The 19,202-nt window shown below is 41.8% G+C and overlaps 1 protein-coding gene across 1 annotated transcript in view; it reads left to right on the top strand.

The window, feature by feature from the left end:
• LOC126260568 (insulin-like growth factor-binding protein complex acid labile subunit) overlaps positions 1–19,202 on the top strand; it is a 62,855-nt gene that overhangs the window by 22,466 nt on the left and 21,187 nt on the right. The window contains exon 3 of the mRNA XM_049957903.1: positions 9,164–10,519. Coding sequence (XP_049813860.1) covers positions 9,164–10,519 — 1,356 coding nt within the window. The remainder of the gene's footprint in view (positions 1–9,163; positions 10,520–19,202) is intronic.

Below are 19,202 nucleotides of genomic sequence, written 5' to 3'. Positions count from 1 at the left end.
CTGTATTCCACGAAGACAGAGACGCCGTTCACAAACGTCGCATCGTCCAACACTGGTTTTGTGGGCACGCGGATGGGTTGTGCCATCTCCCCTGGACACCACAGCCAACAGATCTATATATAATTGAGCCTTTGTGACGTACTTTGGGGAGAAGGGTACGTGATCGCTATCCACCTTCACCATCTTCACCTGAAGCCGTCTCCAATGACAAGGAAGAGTAGTATAATATTCTCCTGAAAACCATGCAGAATCTATATTTATCCATTCCGAGACGACTGGAAGGTGGTTTGGGTGTCAGTGGGTTTCCTACACCGCATTAGGCATGATGATGTCCGTTTTTGGTGTTCCCATATTTTTCTCCACCCCCTGCATTGTCATATAAAGATTCCTGTAGGGGAAACACTGGGAAGATAAAGTCTGTCTGTATAATACAGAGCGAGCTGCACTTGTGATGCGGGAAGTGGCTTTTCCCGGAAGAACACTGCAACTGCCCCACATGATGACTAAAAGTCAATGTTCCGTGTAGCAGCGCAGATTGTTCGTACTTCACAGCCGAATAACAGGCGAGCTGCTTGTGGGGCAAAGGTAATCCCAAATGAGACTAATTGGGAGGGTATTTTTAGTCCCCCGCAACTTCCTTACAACCAAGGGAAGCTTCCAGAAAACCTTTATCCTAGACGAGATTGGAGAACTATTTCTTGTTCTGTTCTGGGATGAAATATCCTTCACAGACTTTGAATTCAGAAAATTGTGTTAATAAATGTCGCCATTGTTACTTGGAATTGCAGGATTGGGTTAAAATCGTCACTAACCCAGTACCATCGGTTAACAATCATTAACTTTCTAACTGCTTTCAGAAAGATTTCTAGACTGGACTGGAAAATGTACATTGTTAAAAGTCAATACAGTGCTTCCACCTTGTTGCTATTATCTTTAGCCAGGAGTTCAAATGGCTCTGAGCACTATGGGACTTAACATCTGAGGTCATCAGTCCCGTAGAACATAGAACTACTTAACCCTAACTAACCTAAGGACTTCACACACATCCATGCCTGAGGCAGTATTCGATCCAGCGACTGTAGCGGTCGCGCGGTTCAAGACTGAAGCGCTTAGAACCGTTCGACCACACCGGCCGGATAGCCAGTAGTCTCCACAAAGATAAAAACAGGATAAGAGCTCACAATATGTAGCCAGAAGAGTTCTATTCCACGAAAACAAACTCGTTTTGTTGGGTTAATATCATCCACAGCGGAAAGGAGCGAGTGTGGTGTCACCGCTAGACACCACACTTGCTAGGTGGTAACTTAAATCGGCCGCGGTCCTGTAGTACATGTCGGACCCGCGTGTCGCCACTGTGTAATCGCAACCTAGCGCCACCACATGGCAGGTCACGAGACACGGACTAGACCTCGCCCCAGTTGTACGGACGACATAGCTTGCGACTAGACCTACCAAGTCTTCCTCTCATTTGCCGAGAGACAGATTGAATAGCCTTCAGCTTAGTCTATAGCTACTACCTAGCAAGGCGCCATTTGTATCAGTGCATATAGCTTCCTAATATTCAAGAGAGATGTATTCCAACAAGAGAATAAAAGTTAAGTAACCTATATCTACGTACTTTTCTTCTTATTCATTAATAAGTCTCATGTTCCAGAACTTCAAGCCCGTCTGCGTTAGTTTAGCGTGCACCTAGCTACCTCATTGTGTCTATGCTGTATGAGCTAGACACAACAGCGAGGTTGTGATTATATGTCGTAACACCCCACCCGTCACTTATCTGGTTTTGGTGTGTGTTCGCCCCAGGTAATTGACTAACAGATCAACGGAGAGTGCAAAACTGCCGCAATATCGGATAACGCAAAGAAAGTAATATGGCCCTGTGACTCCTGATGGAACTGCGGTGGCAGTGTTGACATTAATTGATTCAGAATTGATCCCTTTTAATTAAAAAGGGGTGAACATTGATGTTATATTCAGCTATTGAACACCAGATGCAAATGTCGAACATAAAATTAATTAAGAAAATGACATGGGATTTCAACTACTTGATTAAAAACAGATGCAGTCGATTAGCACAGATTTATTTTAACTCACGACGTTCAATCATCACATTACATGACTCTCCTAACAGGCAGTGGTAATGAATTGCGTTTGCGTGGAGTAAAGCGCGATAAATCAAAAGTAATTCCTATCGACTGACCCAGGCGTAATGTGAAGTGCGAGAAGAATTCTACAATACACGGCCGATGAAACCCTCGTGGAAACCTTGGCGACGTGATGCAACAAATTAATCAGTGGCCGGAGCGGGTGCAATATCACCGAATACAGCGTGGCGTAGTGGTGTCGTTGTGTGGACGTCGGCCGACCTTGTGGTACTGCAAGGCTGTGCTCGTCTATTCACTCCTAGATATCTTGCTCAGTACATAGCTGAACCAAAACTTCCTATCTCCAAACTCAATCGTTCCCTTTGCTAAGCCCTAAACTGCAGAGATGCTCACTCTTTCTCAGGGAAGCTGAGTAAAGAACGCCACGTCCGCACTCTAGGCAAGCTGGGAACGGAAGACCTCTACTGAGACTTCTTCGAGTCCGCTCTTCGCCTCGGTTTCCCCTCCAGCAAAGTCACTTACGCCAATTGCAACGCAAGTCGCTTTAATTATGCGTCGCTTCCCAGCGTCGACCAATGCCTGCTCTGGGAAGTGAACAAATTCCCACAAAATTTCCCTTCCTCTCAACTTATTCTATTTAGTCCCCCCAGGCCACCCATCAAGGTTAGCGTCTGCACAAACACCACGTTTTCCAGAATTCTGTCTCCCAGGAGAGTACTTCAAATTCCATGGTCCTACGTTCCCATCGGAGGCCGGCGTATTTCATGCTGTCGCTCTTCACCTGATTTGCTTCAGACTCTGCAGACCGTGAATTCAGTGTGAAGTTGCTATAGTCACGAACACCCATATTTTGACCTCTGTTGACCGCTCCACCATAGCCTTGCGCGGCTTTGTCGCATGTTTCACAGAAAACGGGACGACGGGCATTTATAAACAGGCGTACAAGTTCTCCGTCTGTTTCCCAGTACACCAGCATGGAGTCGGGGTCATCCACCCACTCACTGTCACTCATCTTAAGGCGGCTGGAGGCTGCGCCACGTTACCGCTTTCTCAGAGCTTGAGCCGCCCTAAGCTGCCTATTGTCGCTTCCCTTCACCATTCCCCAGCCAGCCATGGTCGACTCTAAATGTTTCCCTGGGGTAAACTAGTGTCCAGTAAATCGACTCGTTTCCACAAAGTTTTCATGTCGTGTGAATTACTTTAAAACCATCACCCGACATTAATTATTCCAATACGTCCATACTATACCTTCTACAAGATGCATTGTGCCTTGTCAGTCATTTTTTGTTCAGCCCTACTGTTAGCTCAACGTGAGTTAGGTGATCTTTAATGACTTCATGGAAGGGGCATAGTTCTTGCCATCTTACAATGTTAATAATTTGATAGAGTAACTCGTATGAACCACATTAATAAACTTCATCACTTTAGAAATAGTTTAGGTTAAAACAGGCGTGTTTCCGAAGAACTGGATTCCATATTGAAACACACACTATCAGTTTACTGAATAGCTTGTGCTTTCATTCGTTGAGATATGCTGGTTATTATGAAGGATGTAACGATTCAATTCTCTTGTGAGCTACTAAATCACATTGTAGAAGCTAGGCACTTGGATGCTGTGTAATGGGTAACCTGCGTTGGGCAGGACGGACGCTGTGAGCAGTTAGTGATGCCACTTGCAGACCGGTGACATAGCATATTTTCTTAAATGACCTCCCATAAGGCCACGACTAGCAAAAGCTGTACTCCAAATACTGTCGTAGCAAATCACAGAACAGAGGTAACTGAATCAATACAACAATAATTAAAAGTAACGTTTAGAAGAAAGAAGTAGTCCCTGAAGGTATAGGCAAGTCTGACTGAGACAATGTAACCAGAATCTAATGTACGTAAATATTAAAAAAGAATAGCAAAATCATACATTGTGGGGGAAGGTGTCCCTTTGACTGGCGCTCCTTCAGAAAAGCTTCTCTAGTAGAAAGCCCACTTGCGTAGCATTCTGTCCCACTTCGCAGGGAACGATGGTAAAGTTTACTTCTAGCGGATATCTGTTGGCTTTGGCTTCTCATGCATGACTGGTGGACAGAAGAAGGGGAAGTGGTAAGCCGTCTTGGTAATTTCTAGCACTGCTGAATCTCATTTCCGGCAGATAAACTTTAGACACATTTATGTTTTGTTCCACTAGTGATATTTCTGTGTACAGAATTATTACGAGTCACGTGTTAAGACAAGCAGTCTAGTAGAGTATTAGATGTACTGAGGATAGGAATGCTATGCTAATGCTTTCGTAACGACTTTAATAAGGTGGAAGTCATAAGCTTTAAAGTACGTAATTGCAAGTTCTCTTTGCGAACTAATTATAATATGAATTTTAATGTAATTCTCATATTTCCAGCTAACTTTATTCGTCGCTTGTGGGCCATTGCCAACCAACACACATATGTACGAAATATTTCTCACCTAAGACATGTACGTTTGTCAGGAGTGTCTCTGAAGGTAGGAACTTCCCAACCTCATTAGTTTTAATGTGATCAATTTTCCATGTGATCAACATTATTAATGCGGTTGGGCCTAGTTACTGTCTTAAATTTTCTGTTCATTGGCTTCTATTACATTTTGTCAAGACCGTCTTATTCATAAAACACCATATCCAGCTCGTTCACCACTCCACAGTCTCAAAGAGGTTACTTCCTTCCAACCAAGTGAATGCAAAAATCGAAAAATGAATAATCGCAATTCGACACCTGTGCTGTGTAATCCCTCTTCTTTCCTTACAAGTTGAAATGCTTCGTGGATCCTAATTCAAAAATCAGTAATACCATCGACACACCGTTTTTACTCCAGAGAACCCAAGACCCTTCCACTCACAATGGTTGCCGACTATTCCTACAATTTTATGAGCTTCTCAGAACTCCCGAAGGGTTTTAAATACACACATCAAAAAAAGTTTGGCATCACCTCGGTTCTGAGACTTCCGGAAATTGTTCAGAAGATTTAAATAGAGACCAACATAAACATCATTTCCGCTCTTATTATTGCTCATGAAAACCACACATTGCATGTTGTACTACCATAGAGCGAGACCTTCAGAGGTGACGGTCTAGATTGTTGTGCACACCGGTACCTCTAATATCCAGTAGCACGTCCTCTTGCATAGATGCGTGCCTGTATTCGTTGTCGTATAGTATCCATAAGTTCATCAAGGCACTATTGGTCCAGATTTTCCCACTCCTCAACGGCGATTCGGCGTAGATCCTTAAAAGTGGTTGGTTGGTCACGTCGTCCATAAATAGCCCATTTCCAATCTATCCCAGGCATGTTCGATAGGCTTCATGTCTGCAGAACATGTTGGCCACTCCAGTCGAGAGATGATGTTAGTAATTCACAAGATGTGCACTATGGGGGCGCGAATTGTCGTCCATGAAGACGAATGCCTCGCCATTATGCTGCCGATATGGTTGAACTATCAGTCGGAAGGTTTTATTCACGTATCGTACAGCCGTTATGGCCCTTTCCATGACCACCAGCGGCGTACATCGGCCCCACATAATGCCACCCCAAAACGGGAGGGAACCTCCACCTTGCTGCACTCGCTGGATAGTGTATCTAAGGCGTTCAGCTTGACCGAGTTGCCTCCAGACAGGTCTCCACCGATTGTCTGGTTGAAGGCGTATGCGACACTCACCGGTTAAGAGAACGTGATACCAACCCTGACCGGTCCATTTAGCGTGTTGTTGAGCCCGGGTGTACCGCGCTGCGTGGTCTCGTGGTTGCAAAGATGGACCTCACCATGGACGCCGGGAGTGAAGTTGCGCATTATGCAACCTATTGCGCACAGTTTGAGTCGTAACACGACGTCCTGTGGCTGCACGAAAAGCATTGTTCAACATGCTGGCGTTGCTGTCAGAGTTCCTCCGAGCCATAATCTGTAGGTAGCGGTCATCCATTGCAGCCGCCCTTGAGCGGGCTGAGCGAGTCATGTCATCGACAGTTCCTGTCTTTCCTCCATGTCCAAACAACATCGATTTGGTTCACTCTAAGACACTAGGACTCTTCCCTTGTTGAGAACCCATCCTGGCACAAGGTAACAATGAGGACACGATGGAACCGCGTTATTGACCGTATAGGCATGGTTCAACTACACAGACAACCTCCTTCCTGGTGGGATGACTGGAACTGATCGTATGTCGGAGCCCCTCCGTCTAATAGGCGCTGCTCATACATTGTTGTTTACATCTCTGGGCGGTTTTAGAGACATCTCTGAACACTCGAAGGGACTGTGTCTGTGATACAACATCCACAGTCAACGTCTATCTTCATGAGTTCTGGGGACCAGGGTGTTCCAAAACTTGTTTTTGATATGGGTACTTCGACATTTCAGCCAGTCTGCCCTAGCAGCAGAAAACAAGCATTCTCTTTGGTCATTTTATTTACAATAACACTCTGTAGGAACTGCTGCATTCTGCCAGAACTTACAAGATAACTGTAGCAGGCACGGGAAAACAACTGCCTTTTTGGGTGACCTTCCATCTCACTCGGTAGGTTCCGACCACAACCGTTTAAGACACTATAGGGAAAGATAAACCCATCAGCTCCATGCTGGATAAAGGCCAAATCCACTGGATGCCAGAATCCGGCGTTTGCATCCCTAACGGGCAGCCTGAAGACTGTACAGCGTGGTCGGGAGTAATATATTACGTAGTCTGTGCCATAGCAAAATTAACATTATATTTTGTCGTCGTGGTGTCTTGGAGCTAATTGAAGTTGGAGTCTGGCTCAACTGCACTAGGAAATCGGCGATGGCCCAAATCTAAGTATTCAAATTGTTATTATTATAATATTATTACGATTTTAGATCAGGATAGTTATTACTAATACTACAACGGTTACTACTACTACTACTAATAATAATAATAACAATAAGCATGAAAGTTTATCTTCCATACTCCTGGAAAATGCTCTAAATTTTCATTTTATCGAGCACTAAGAGCTTCAGTGTATTTGTTCTCAAAATAATGTTAGATGAAAACCATTAGTATGTGATTAACCTACAATGAATAAGCTGCCTTAGGCAAAAATTAACATATCAGGACAATAAGTTGCATTTAGTGACTGGATCAGTCCTGCACATAAACATTTCTTCTTTCTTTATTTACGTGTTTATTTATTTGTTGTTTAACCAGTTCAAGAGGCCGGGATAGAACTCTTCCGGTCATTTTATTTATAAATGAGTTTTTTATGAATGAGTTTTTTATAAATGAGTAGCATTAAAACTATACAGCTTGAAGAAATACAATCACATGTTAATTAGTTCAGGGAATGTTTGTTTGAACCTGTGCGTTTTCTATAGTTGGCATATTCTTGATACTGCTCTTTCACTGAGTGTAGAGATGCATGTTTGTTGGTTGCGTTGCCTTCACAGGTGCAATCGACATACATTGACATACAGAAAATCGCAACACAAAAAATTAATGTAGAGTAATGAAATTTTGGAAATTCAGTTGTCTAGGTGTCTTATTTCAGTGGATGAAATTACAATATCACAGGTTAACGCCGAAATGCGAGATAAACCATTACAAATGTAAAATGCTGGTGCATTGAAAACAGGTATAACCGACAGAAAGTTGCATGCAAGCATGCAAACGCGGATGCATTGTGCTGTACAGTTGTCGGATGTCAGTTTCAGGGCTGCAGTTCCATATCTGTTGCACTTAGTCGATCATTATAGTGGCCGTTAACACTGCTTGTGGATGACACTGAAGCTTTGCCGGCCGAAGTGGCCGTGCGGTTAAAGGCGCTGCAGCCTGGAACCGCGAGACCGCTACGGTCGCAGGTTCGAATCCTGCCTCGGGCATGGATGTTTGTGATGTCCTTAGGTTAGTTAGGTTTAACTAGTTCTAAGTTCTAGGGGACTAATGACCTCAGCAGTTGAGTCCCATAGTGCTCAGAGCCAGCCACACTGAAGCTTTCGTCCAGTGGTGTCCCACAGGTCCTCGATTGGAGGCGAATTTGGTGACTGAACAGGCCAAGGCAACATGTCGACGTTCTGTAGAGCGTGTTGTGTTCAACAGCAATATGTGGGCGAGCGTTATCCTGTTGATCTTGTCGGAACCTTCGCTCCCCCCCCCCCTCCCACCCCATGAGAGTACTCCTGCTATCTCACGAAATCGCATCCCAAACCATAACTCCAGATGTAGGTCCATTGTGTCCACCATGCAGACAGGTTGCTTGCTGCGCCTCAACTGGCCTTCTAACCAACCAACACACGGCCGACACTGGCACCGATGCGGAACCAGATTTTGTGAGAAAATGCTACTGACCTCCACCCTGCCCTCCAATGAGCTCTCGCTTGACACCATTTAAGACTGAAATGGTGGTGGTTTAGGGTCAGTGGAATGAACGAATGCTCTAGGGCGTCTGGTTCGGAGCTGTCCTTGAAGTAACCGCTTTGTAACAGTTCATTGTGTCACTGCGGTGCCAATTGCTGCTCATATTGTTGCTGCAGATGCAGTAAGATGCGCCAGAGCCATTCGCCAAACACGATGGTCTTTCCTCTCGGTAGTGCACGAGCCCGTCTGGAGCCTGTTCTTCTTTCCACCGTACTTTCTTGTGATCACCGCTGCCAACAATCATGTAAATTGTCGATATTCCTGCAAGCCTTTCTGCAGTATCGCAGAAGGAACATTCAGTTACTCGTAGCTTTACTACACGACCTCGTTCAAACTCCGTGAGGTGCTGATAACGGTGTCTTTATTGCTTTAAAGGCAATCTTTATTAACATCAACTCGACACGCTACTAGAGCCACGCCTATGTGACTGGCGCGAAATCTGAATAGACATCTTTCAGGTGTAGAAACACGCCTACCAACTTTCGTTCATGTCGCACAATTCCTCCTTGGTGTTGTGATTTTTTCCGTCTGTGTTTAATTTAAAAACGTGAATTTACTGGAGCACGTTACATTTTATCACTGGACGTAAAATTTTTAGTCAAATGATAAGAAATGTGAAATGTAAAGAGGCTGCACTTTGGATGCGTACTGAAAATACTTTCTGTCAAACAGGTGGTTCTTCTCGATCACAACCGGGTGCGTTTTCTGCTCGGTGACGAATTCAGGGAGACGCCCAATTTGTTCGCCGTGGACCTGTCGCACAACATACTGGAGGGTCCGCTGCCTGTTGACCTCTTCACGAAGAACAGCGTCATGCACCACCTGGACTTGAGCCACAACCTGGGACTGGGGATAGTCCCTGACAACACCAGCGGCGCTGCCTTAGTGACCAGCGCCACGCTCCGGTCCCTGGATCTCAGCCACTGTGGACTCGTCGACCTGTCCACTGACACTCCAGCCCTCCAGCGGCTTACCGCCTGCTGGAACTCTATTGGAGAACTTCTGCCGGAAACTTTCGCCTCCATGCCACAACTCGTTGCAATAGATGTGTCTCACAACGTACTTCGCTCGCTGGCGAATGAGACATTTAAGCATTTGACAGCGTTGTCGGATCTCAACTTGTCGTACAATCTGCTGGAAGGCCAACTGCCGGGAGATCTTCTAACGTCTTGCACCGAGGTGCGTCACCTCGATCTAAGCCACAACACCCATTGGGGCGCGAGTATTGAGGACGACGAGTTGCCACTCGTGTCCAGCAGCAGCCTGCTGTCGATGGACGTCACCCACTGCGGCTTGGTTCGGCTCTCCCTCGACACACCCGCCATCCAACGTCTGAACGCCTCTTTCAATTCTATCAGTGAAGTGCACGAGATGACGTTTCGCGCAATGCGCAACCTGTCAGTACTGGACCTGTCGTACAATAAACTAAAGACCTTCAGTCTATCGTTCCCGAATATCCGTGTCTTGAACCTGTCCAATAACGCTATCGAAAACTTGGACCAAGACACCTTCGGAGAAATGCCACAGCTCTCAGTGTTGGACTTATCTTCCAACAAGATAACAGCTATCAGTTCCATAATCCTGCCCGAAGTTTACTTTTTAAATATGTCTGGCAATGCTCTGACGTTTTTTACCGACTCCGTGATAAGTGAAAATGCTTCTAAAATGATTCTGGATCTGAGTTACAATAAGTTAACAGAGGTTTCGATATCTTTAGATTATGAAGAACTACTATTAGGTGAAAATCCGTTCATTTGTTCATGCAAAATGCTAAAAGAAATAGGGAAGTGGCTCCGACGGACAGCCGATAACAAAAGTAGAAGATGCTGGGAACCGAAGCCGTTGAGAGGACTTCTTTGGACACATTTTCTAAGTAATCAGTATTGTATGCATCTCGAAGGACATATTCCAGAATATGCTACTTCGTCCAGTGAATACACCAATTCCTCTACCGTTAACGTTACAACTGCCGCCAACACAACGCCTTCGTCTCTTACCAGCCAAGTAGTTCATCAGGAGGAGATGAAGGTATGTACATCACTTATCTTACCTGTTGCGAAAAGTAGATTTGATTAACGTGAGGTGACCGTTAGCACCACTTCCTTCCTCTTCTTCATCTTTAATCTTCTCACTCATCCAGGCAAATACTTTTAATTTTGAAGTATTCCTTGTGAATCTATTTTTTTTTTTGGTACTCACCATAAATGAGATCGGGTCAGTGTAGGAACTGCCTACAGCTCATTACTTCTCGCATCGAGTGCCAGTTGAGCTACTCATCCTTCACTAATAATGTCGATCTCGATCTTTCTTCAAATTAAGTTTCTGATGACACACGGTAAATTCACTTATTTGGTCTTCACAGCTTGTAAAATGTAAACAGCACTATGTTCCACATTCCTGAAACAAAATTTCCGTTCAAAAAAACCTGGTTCCTCCATCATTGTCAAAAAAAGTCTAGAAAGCAAATGTTCGCAGGCGTCTCTTAAGTTAATCAGACTGTTTTACGAAACAAATACTTATTACATTGTCTCCCTTTGCTCCCAAATTTAGCAGAGACAAATATGGTTATAATACAGCGTGAAACAGTAATCAACATCATTATTGTGCTAATTTACGTAAAGAAGTTAATGAAACATACGTACATTATAAGCAATGTCTTTTGCGCAAAAAACAGTAAGTCATCATGAAAACAACTACATTTCCATGCAATAGATTTGTTTTTAATTTATTTCAAACTACTTGAGAACAGTCCATGAATTATTAGTTGCATAAAGTAGTACTCTGTGTTTTATAATTTTGTGCTATTCAGCGCAATAGTAGGTAGATGTAACATGTACAAAAACCCATTTCTACACTGTACCAAGTGTTTGGATTTTTATTACATTAAATAGAAACTTGATATATAAAACATGTAGTATAGAAATGGGAACTGACATCCAAGAGATATTACTCTCATTTAAACAATGTAGAATTCGCCTCCAGGGACCTTCCTGCCCACGGAAAGCAAACAATTCAATTCTCCCTCCTACCTTAATTATGCTTATTCCATCACCAATTGAACTGTGTGGTAGTTGTGATATATCTGTCTTTTCTTCCTCGTCGAAGGAACCTTTTTTTCCTTGGTTGGTATTATTTATACTTCCCTGAATTGGAACGTACTGAATGAATGACTCATTCAGCTCTTTCTATAATACTCCAGGCGACCTCATAATTTGCATTTCTCTCCTTATTTTCACTTTTCATTTCCTGTATCGACTTGTATAACGTTCTAATTCATTTCAAACAGTGGAAAATCCAGGACAGAATGTAACAATATTATGAAAAGGATAGTTGCTACTCACCATATGGCGAAGATTCTGAGCTGCAGATAGGCACAAAAAACTTACTAACGCAAACGCAGTTCACATACACGTCGCTACAGTCACTGGCAACTGAAGCCATATTCATTTCAAAATAACTATTCCTGCTATCTGTAACCTTCTTAATATTCTCTTTCTTTGTAACATATATCATGACTGGTTGAAAAATGAGAGCAGTTATAGTTTTGTGAAACATCATGTTTCGATTATTACTCGTATTTTATTTCATAAACACCTATGTGTTTTCTCATAAATGTTAATAGTCTTCAACGTCCAGTTCGCCTTGGAAACACAACTGCGACATAGGAAGTTGAATGAATTTACACTTTCCGTGCCTTTTCGTGGTCCGCCCCGAAAGCTGACTGAGTGGTCAGCGTGGCGGTGTGTCTCGCCAAGGGGCCCGGGTTCGATTCCCGGCTGGGTCGAAGATTTTCTCCGCTCAGGGACTGAGTGTTGTGTTGTCCTCATTATCATTTCATAATAATCAGTGGAAAGCAACGGGAAACCACCACTGGAATCACTTCCTTAATCGCTCATGCCGTGGACCTCTCTGACGAGGCTTCCCCTAAGACCAGGCCATCTGAGCTATCCAACACGACACGCGCCCCATCCTCACAGCTTTACTTCCGCCAGTACCTCGTCTCCTACTTTCCAGAGTAGAGCACTTGCCCGCGAAAGGTAAAGGTCCCAAGTTCGAGTCTCGGTCCGACACACAGTTTTAATCTGCCAGGAAGTTTCATATCAGCGCACACTCCGCTGCAGAGTGAAAATCTCATTCTGGAAACATCCCCCAGGCTGTGGCTAAGCCATGTCTCCGCAATTCCTTCAGGAGTGCTAGTTCTGCAAGGTTCACCGGAGAGCTTCTGTGAAGTTTGGAAAGTAGGAAACGAGTTCCTGGCGGAAGTAAAGCTGTGAGGACGGTGCGTGAGTTGTGCTTGGGTAACTCAGATGGTAGAGCACTTGTCCGCGAAAGGCAAAGATCCCGAGTTCGAGTCTCGGTCCGGCAAACAGTTTTAATCTGCCAAGAAGTTTCATGTCAGCGCACATTCCGCTGCAGAGTGAAAATCTCATTCTGGAGTTATTATACATTGAATATTAGGTTCATTTTAAGTACAGCTGTTTCCATTCTGTATTCATATTTTTGAAACATCATAGGTAAAATAATTATAGATAAATTTTGTACACCTAACATATATTTAATTTTGAAAGGCTTTCTTTCTAACAATGACCATCTCTGATCCTGTGTAGACGCTTTTGAGAGCTTTTATTGAGTATCAATGTAGACTGGCCAATTGTAGAATCATCTAGTATTTTTCACTGATAGCTTCCCACTACTTTATAAAGGAGAATGCAAGTTTCTCTTTGATATCCTAGACGAGTTTCGCGTCTTTCCTAAGAGTGAAAGTGCTGTGAGTACATGATCTGTCTCGTGTAATCACTTTTACAACACAACCAATCTGTTTTGATATATTTTACATAGTACCTGGATTATTCATTTGGAATATAATACATGTTTTGAACACTTTTTTTTAAAAAATGGATTTACATACAATGGATTACACAATGTCTCCTGTTTCAGTCACTATACACAATTAAATTAGGCAACGTAAGATTGCAATGTTATGCTATCAATAACAAATTAGTGTTTTCTAATTTCAATGCTGCATTTTTCAGAATTTTATTCAGCCTTTAATGTGACATTTTGCTTAAAGTGTTCAGGGACACTGGAATATGCCGCTTAAAACTAAAACGAAAATTTCTCCATCATCAGGGAAATGTGCAGCAAGTTGATCTGAAACCGGTTCCTGGAGACCCAGGCTATTTGGAGATGGGTGACATTCAGAGTTAAGAGGGCACAGATTTGTCTCAGTTTTATACGACAGCAGTCCATCTTTCAGATGCATTGGCTACAACTGTGTACATTAATTTTTTCTGTGGTTTAGGTGCTACAGAAATATTTTTTCCTCATGTACACATAAGTGAATGGTTCATCATGCTCATGTCCTGCCACCTTTTGTCACTATAAAAAAAAAAGGCAGCAAGTGAATGTAGCATCACGCAGCTTCTTGTGACCATCAGAATACATGGGAATATTTGTTTAGTTATATTCCAATGAATAACTGAATGTTACTATAGTAAGTTTGGATGGTAGTTATTGAATGATCAGTTTATTTATTTCAACTGTGAATATACCAAAATTAATTATTGTTACTGCATAGAAAAGAAGCCATGTGTACAAAGTATATTTTGAAAACAGGTACATATATTTGTATAAACCTTGATTCTAAAATAATTAAAAATTCTTCTAAGATCATGAGACTATAAAAAACTTTCCTTCCTCTAGAAAAAATTGAGGTCTGAAAGGATTAACTTGTCTTATTATCCGTCCTGACTTTGAGAACCACGTGCAGAATAAAGCGATACGTTTACCGTTCGCTGTAGTCGTTCCTTTTGAAAGTTGTCTTTAGGTTGCTAAATTTAGCTGCCGGCTCTCTAGACCTGATATCATCCATCTTCTGTAAATAGTTTAAGGCAACTTCCCATTATGGAATATGTTTTCAGGTAGAGATATAGGCCTACAGGCCTACAGGTGTTCCAGGGTAGGGTAATTTTTCTCTCTCTCCAGAACTTCCAGGAATGTGGGAGACATCCTATGGTCGTCTTTCATTGTACAGGGAACTATTCTGTTTCTGTGGCAACATAGGTGATACATGAGGTATGTGTACAAATAGATGGAAAAAAAATTGGCAGAAATTCTAAGCCAGCTGTCGGCGGGAGGGAGTTTATGCTGTAAGTCATTCTATACTCGGCTATTTGAGTTAGCCATCACTAGAACTGGGTGACACAAGGTAAATCTGAGTATGTAGTATCTAATTAGAGATGCTGATGTCTCTGCCATCTCAAAAGGACGTGAAAACAATTAGCCTTTCCTTATTCGAGAGTCATTCCCGCTTCTACAGCATTTCTAGCTTGCACTTGAATATACTCCATGGAAATCACTGAAAATGTATTTGGATAGTTAATCTAATAGATTGAAACATGAAAATGCATTGCATAATTAGTCAAGGTTTCTCATAACAACTGCCGAGATATCAAACCCTACGCTCTCGCGACGTTTCATCTATTACTGCAGGACTGCTATGAGCAAATCAGAAAAAAAGTTTTCCCATCACGCACGTATTCTGAATAAATAAAGATATTTTTGTTGACGGTTATACCCACCCAAGAAACATAGCTTAATACCACCGCTGAAAAAAAGTGGTAAGACTCTCCCTTCTACTACGTTATTGTCATGCTGAAGTTTCGCTTGGCAAAAAAAATCTACTCTCTAAGCAAAAGCTGCAGAGTAGAACTCGCCACTGTTAGAAGTACCTATCTAAAGTACGAATCTACTATGGTGAAAACATAGAAGACTCAATGTTGTAAAATAATACATGGATCAGATTTATATGATCTGCTCGACTTTTGTGAAAAATTCCTAGGTTTTCAGAATTCCTTTTCTCTTTTTAGAATGATACATTACTTGACAGTTTCAATTAGTTTTGTCACAAAATTTGGAACAACTTTTTATACTTGCGTTTAAAATTAATTTTAGTGTTAGTATTAAAAATTACATGATTAAGGAAAGTTACAGCTATGAATTCAACATATTTCGAAAATTTTAGGTTCCGATGATTTCCAATTAATTACAGGAAAAGTATGTACAGGACTGTCCTCGGATTTTCTAAACGTAGCTCCTAAAACTTTCTGAACAAGAAAATAAAATGAAGTGCAATTTTTCATACATCCAAAAACCACCAGAAAATATTGCACAATGTGTGAAGTTCTCCACGTTTGCTTCCTTACTTGGGGGATACTTTATTTAGACCCTGTCAAGAACCGACCCGTTCTTCCAAGAGTTTCTCCCGCTTACACACTAACTGACCAAAAGTATCCAGACACCCCAATGTAATGCAGAACCGATCACTATATGTGACGAAAGGGAGAACCCTCAGAGTATTGTGTTGTCATTTGCAAAGCAGAAAAAACAGAATGAGTCGGTCAGGAGAGGTCAGTGACTGGACTGGTTACTAGATATCACGTGCGTCGTACATCATGGATATTGCACTCCTTCTGAAACTGACCAAGTCGAAAGTTCCGTGATGTGATTGTGAAGTAGAAACGCGAAGAAACACCCACTGCTAAACCAAGACGAGCCAGAACTCATGTACTGGCGGACAGTGACCGTCGATCGTTTCTGAGGCTGGATGTAACAAATCACATGAAATCAGTGGAAACAATAATAATCGGTTGATATCGTCGCTATTAGCCATCGAATTTGGCGCCTCCACGCATGCGCACTTCCTGCCTAAGACTGGCATAAATAGGCTGGCTCTGGTTCTGCCTTAGCAGTGTGTTGGTCGCACCTGAAGATGTCGGCCAGTTGCGCTGATGAAATATTGTGGAGTTTTCACTATGACATCCGACGTCTCGCCCGACAACCACATATATACAACTTAATAATAAGTTCCTAAGTGCTACCACCAGACCGGCTAGGACAATTGCCATGCGTATGCTGGTACACAGACTTGGATCCAATGGTCTTACGGGTTCTCATAAGCCACAATGAAACGTTATAAGGCGTTAGATCAAATAAATTGATACCGTTTCAATTACTTTATTTAACAATAATGTCAAACATCAAGAACCATAAATTTCAACTCTCTTAATGTCCCAGGTGAACACTTAAAAAAAAAAAAAGAAAAAAAGTTTACACCTTATACTTCTGGTAAATACTCAGTATATTAAGGATGCGATCAATAAAATATGTATAGCAATTGCAACTATTAGCCGCCTTAAAAGGCAACAAAATAAAGGTGCACTGTAGTTAACTATGCGCCTTCACAGCGACCAATGTGTTTAAAAACAATTTTGGAACAGTTATAGTTAGTAGCTCGTCTTATTCGGCAACCAATAAAGGCCAAATTTACAGACATAGCGTTTGGCAACTAACTGTAGTAGCAGCATCCAGATTAAACAGCCAAAACAACGCACATCAGAATTTAATTATGCGCCTCCGGTGGGCAATTACTTTTCAAATCATTTACCAAAAGTTAGAGAACATCTCTTGAAAAGAAACCTTTAGGAAAAAAGACAAGCCACTGGAATATCTCTTAAGATTTTAAATTCCTTACAATACCAGAGGCCGATAAACAGTAACAGGCTGCCTGAGACACACCCAGAGTCTTTAAGCTTTTAAGTACTACTTCAACAACTCCACAGAATTAAACCTGAATTTTAAATGCACAAATCAGTTTAAATACAGTTCAAACATTTTGCCTTCAGACGGTAAAACAAAACATAAAGAATACATCAAGGAGCAGCCATCAAGCAGACACCAGTGTGAGAGGTCAAAAGAAACAAAATATAAATAACAGTTAACGCCGATAGGCCACTGAACATATCGAAATAGAAGTAATAATGGAGGGGAACAGTACTTTTGTCAGGGTTACCAGTTTCACGCAATTTTATGTGCCATGTGAACATAAATAAAATAATATTAAACACTTCCCAATGGTCTCCAAAACTATATTTATTTGGTCACGAACTTGCTTTCGGCTTCTCAGTCCATCTTCAGTTGACAAATGAACGTCGCGAACTCAGATAAACATGATGTGCGAGTTAAACAAACATTATAGGTACACAAGACACAAAAATGAGAGAGTGCTTAAGTAGGAAAACATTTTTGTAACATAAAAATAATTGCATTAACCAAAACACGGGAGGGGTAAAGAAAGTTTTTATGTGGAGGTAAATTTGACAACAGATGAGAAATAAGATAAACTCGTAGTTTGAATCTAGTACTTGTAACGAAAACCTAATCATCAAATGGAAATTGAGTATGGTCCTTTAATACTAAGCTTGCATTCTGTGTCATGCGTTTGATTTCCATTATTTTCAGAAAGGTCACCATCCCCCTTTTCTTAACGGAAAAGACGATCTGTCTTACGCTGACTGCATAAATATGATGTTCTATTACATCGTGTGGTGACATCCTTTCCTGCACCGTGTGACTCACAAAGAAAACCTAAGTTTGGTATCAAAAATTCTATGGCTGTTGTCCATAAAATTACAGGCATGAATATCCCACCCATTCTAAACTTTTATCGTTCGATGTCACTAGTTTATTTAAAGACGTTCCTACTAATGGAAGTATAAAACTACTAACGAAACTTTACACAGTTGTAAAGTAAATCCTGTAGAATTACATGACATAATCGATGCTACTGAAACGTATGTACAACAGATATACTTTCAGCTTCAAAACACGTTTAATAGTCAGTCTGATGACCTAGTTAGCGAGTCAATCTTATGGCCTAGATAGTGGTTCACCTCCAAGCCCTATACTGTCTGACAATTTCGAACAAATGTTTTGTACAGAAAGAGCCGTTCAACTACAATATTAAGTACTGGTTCAGACATATCGTTTATGTGCTGTGGTTGTGGACCAGAACCACTAGTCAGTTAGATACTACAGCATCCACATTCTCACCGTAAAAAATTCAGTTTACGATGGAACTGGGAGGCTCTTCTTTAATTTTCTTGGACCTTAATATAGATATTAGTACAAGACAAGAAGCCACTGTAAAAAACACAACTACTGATGTAGTAATCCTTGCAAATTCTCAGCATCCACACAGCCACAAAACATGCAGCTTTCCATTCGATGGTGCATTGCCTCATGTCTCTACCATTATCCGAGTCAATCTATCAAAGAGAACTGCAGATCATTAAACATATTGCTTCCAGAAATGGCTATAGCTCTGCTCTGATTCACAATATGCTACAAAAAATGCATTAAATTACACTGTTCCTGTGCGATTGGCAACAGCAGTTGCTCAGCAGCTACAAAGCCTGGTGCAAAATCATATATATCAGCAACATATCTGACAATCTAGCAAAAAAGACTCGCAACGACAGACCTGGATTCTATGATACCAGCTTCATATCAAATTTTTCATTCAGTAGTAAAGACAATTGTAATGCTTGGCGCAGACTGGTGTAAATAAAATCACTTGTAAGCAGTGTGAAGAAGTGTGCATTGGAAGTCAGGCAAAGGTGTGGCATTCAGACTACGTGAAGATGAGGGAAGCTGGAGATTGAGGAAGAAGGATTCAACCTTTACTGATCATCTTTCAGTAGAAAACCATTCATATGATGCAGAAAAGTTTTACATTCTGTTAAAAAAAGAAAAGCAGAACGATGACACTTCAGGAAATCAACAAACACATGACGCAGAATGCCAGCCTAATATTAAACGATCAGACTCAGTTTCCATTTTCCCTTTGTTAAATTACGTTTCCCTTACAAAT

This window comes from Schistocerca nitens, chromosome 5 (genome assembly GCF_023898315.1).
Source record: "Schistocerca nitens isolate TAMUIC-IGC-003100 chromosome 5, iqSchNite1.1, whole genome shotgun sequence".
Lineage (NCBI taxonomy): Eukaryota > Metazoa > Arthropoda > Insecta > Orthoptera > Acrididae > Schistocerca > Schistocerca nitens.
The sequence above is the reverse complement of the archived record's forward strand: the minus strand, read 5'-3'. Positions and strand labels throughout refer to the sequence as shown.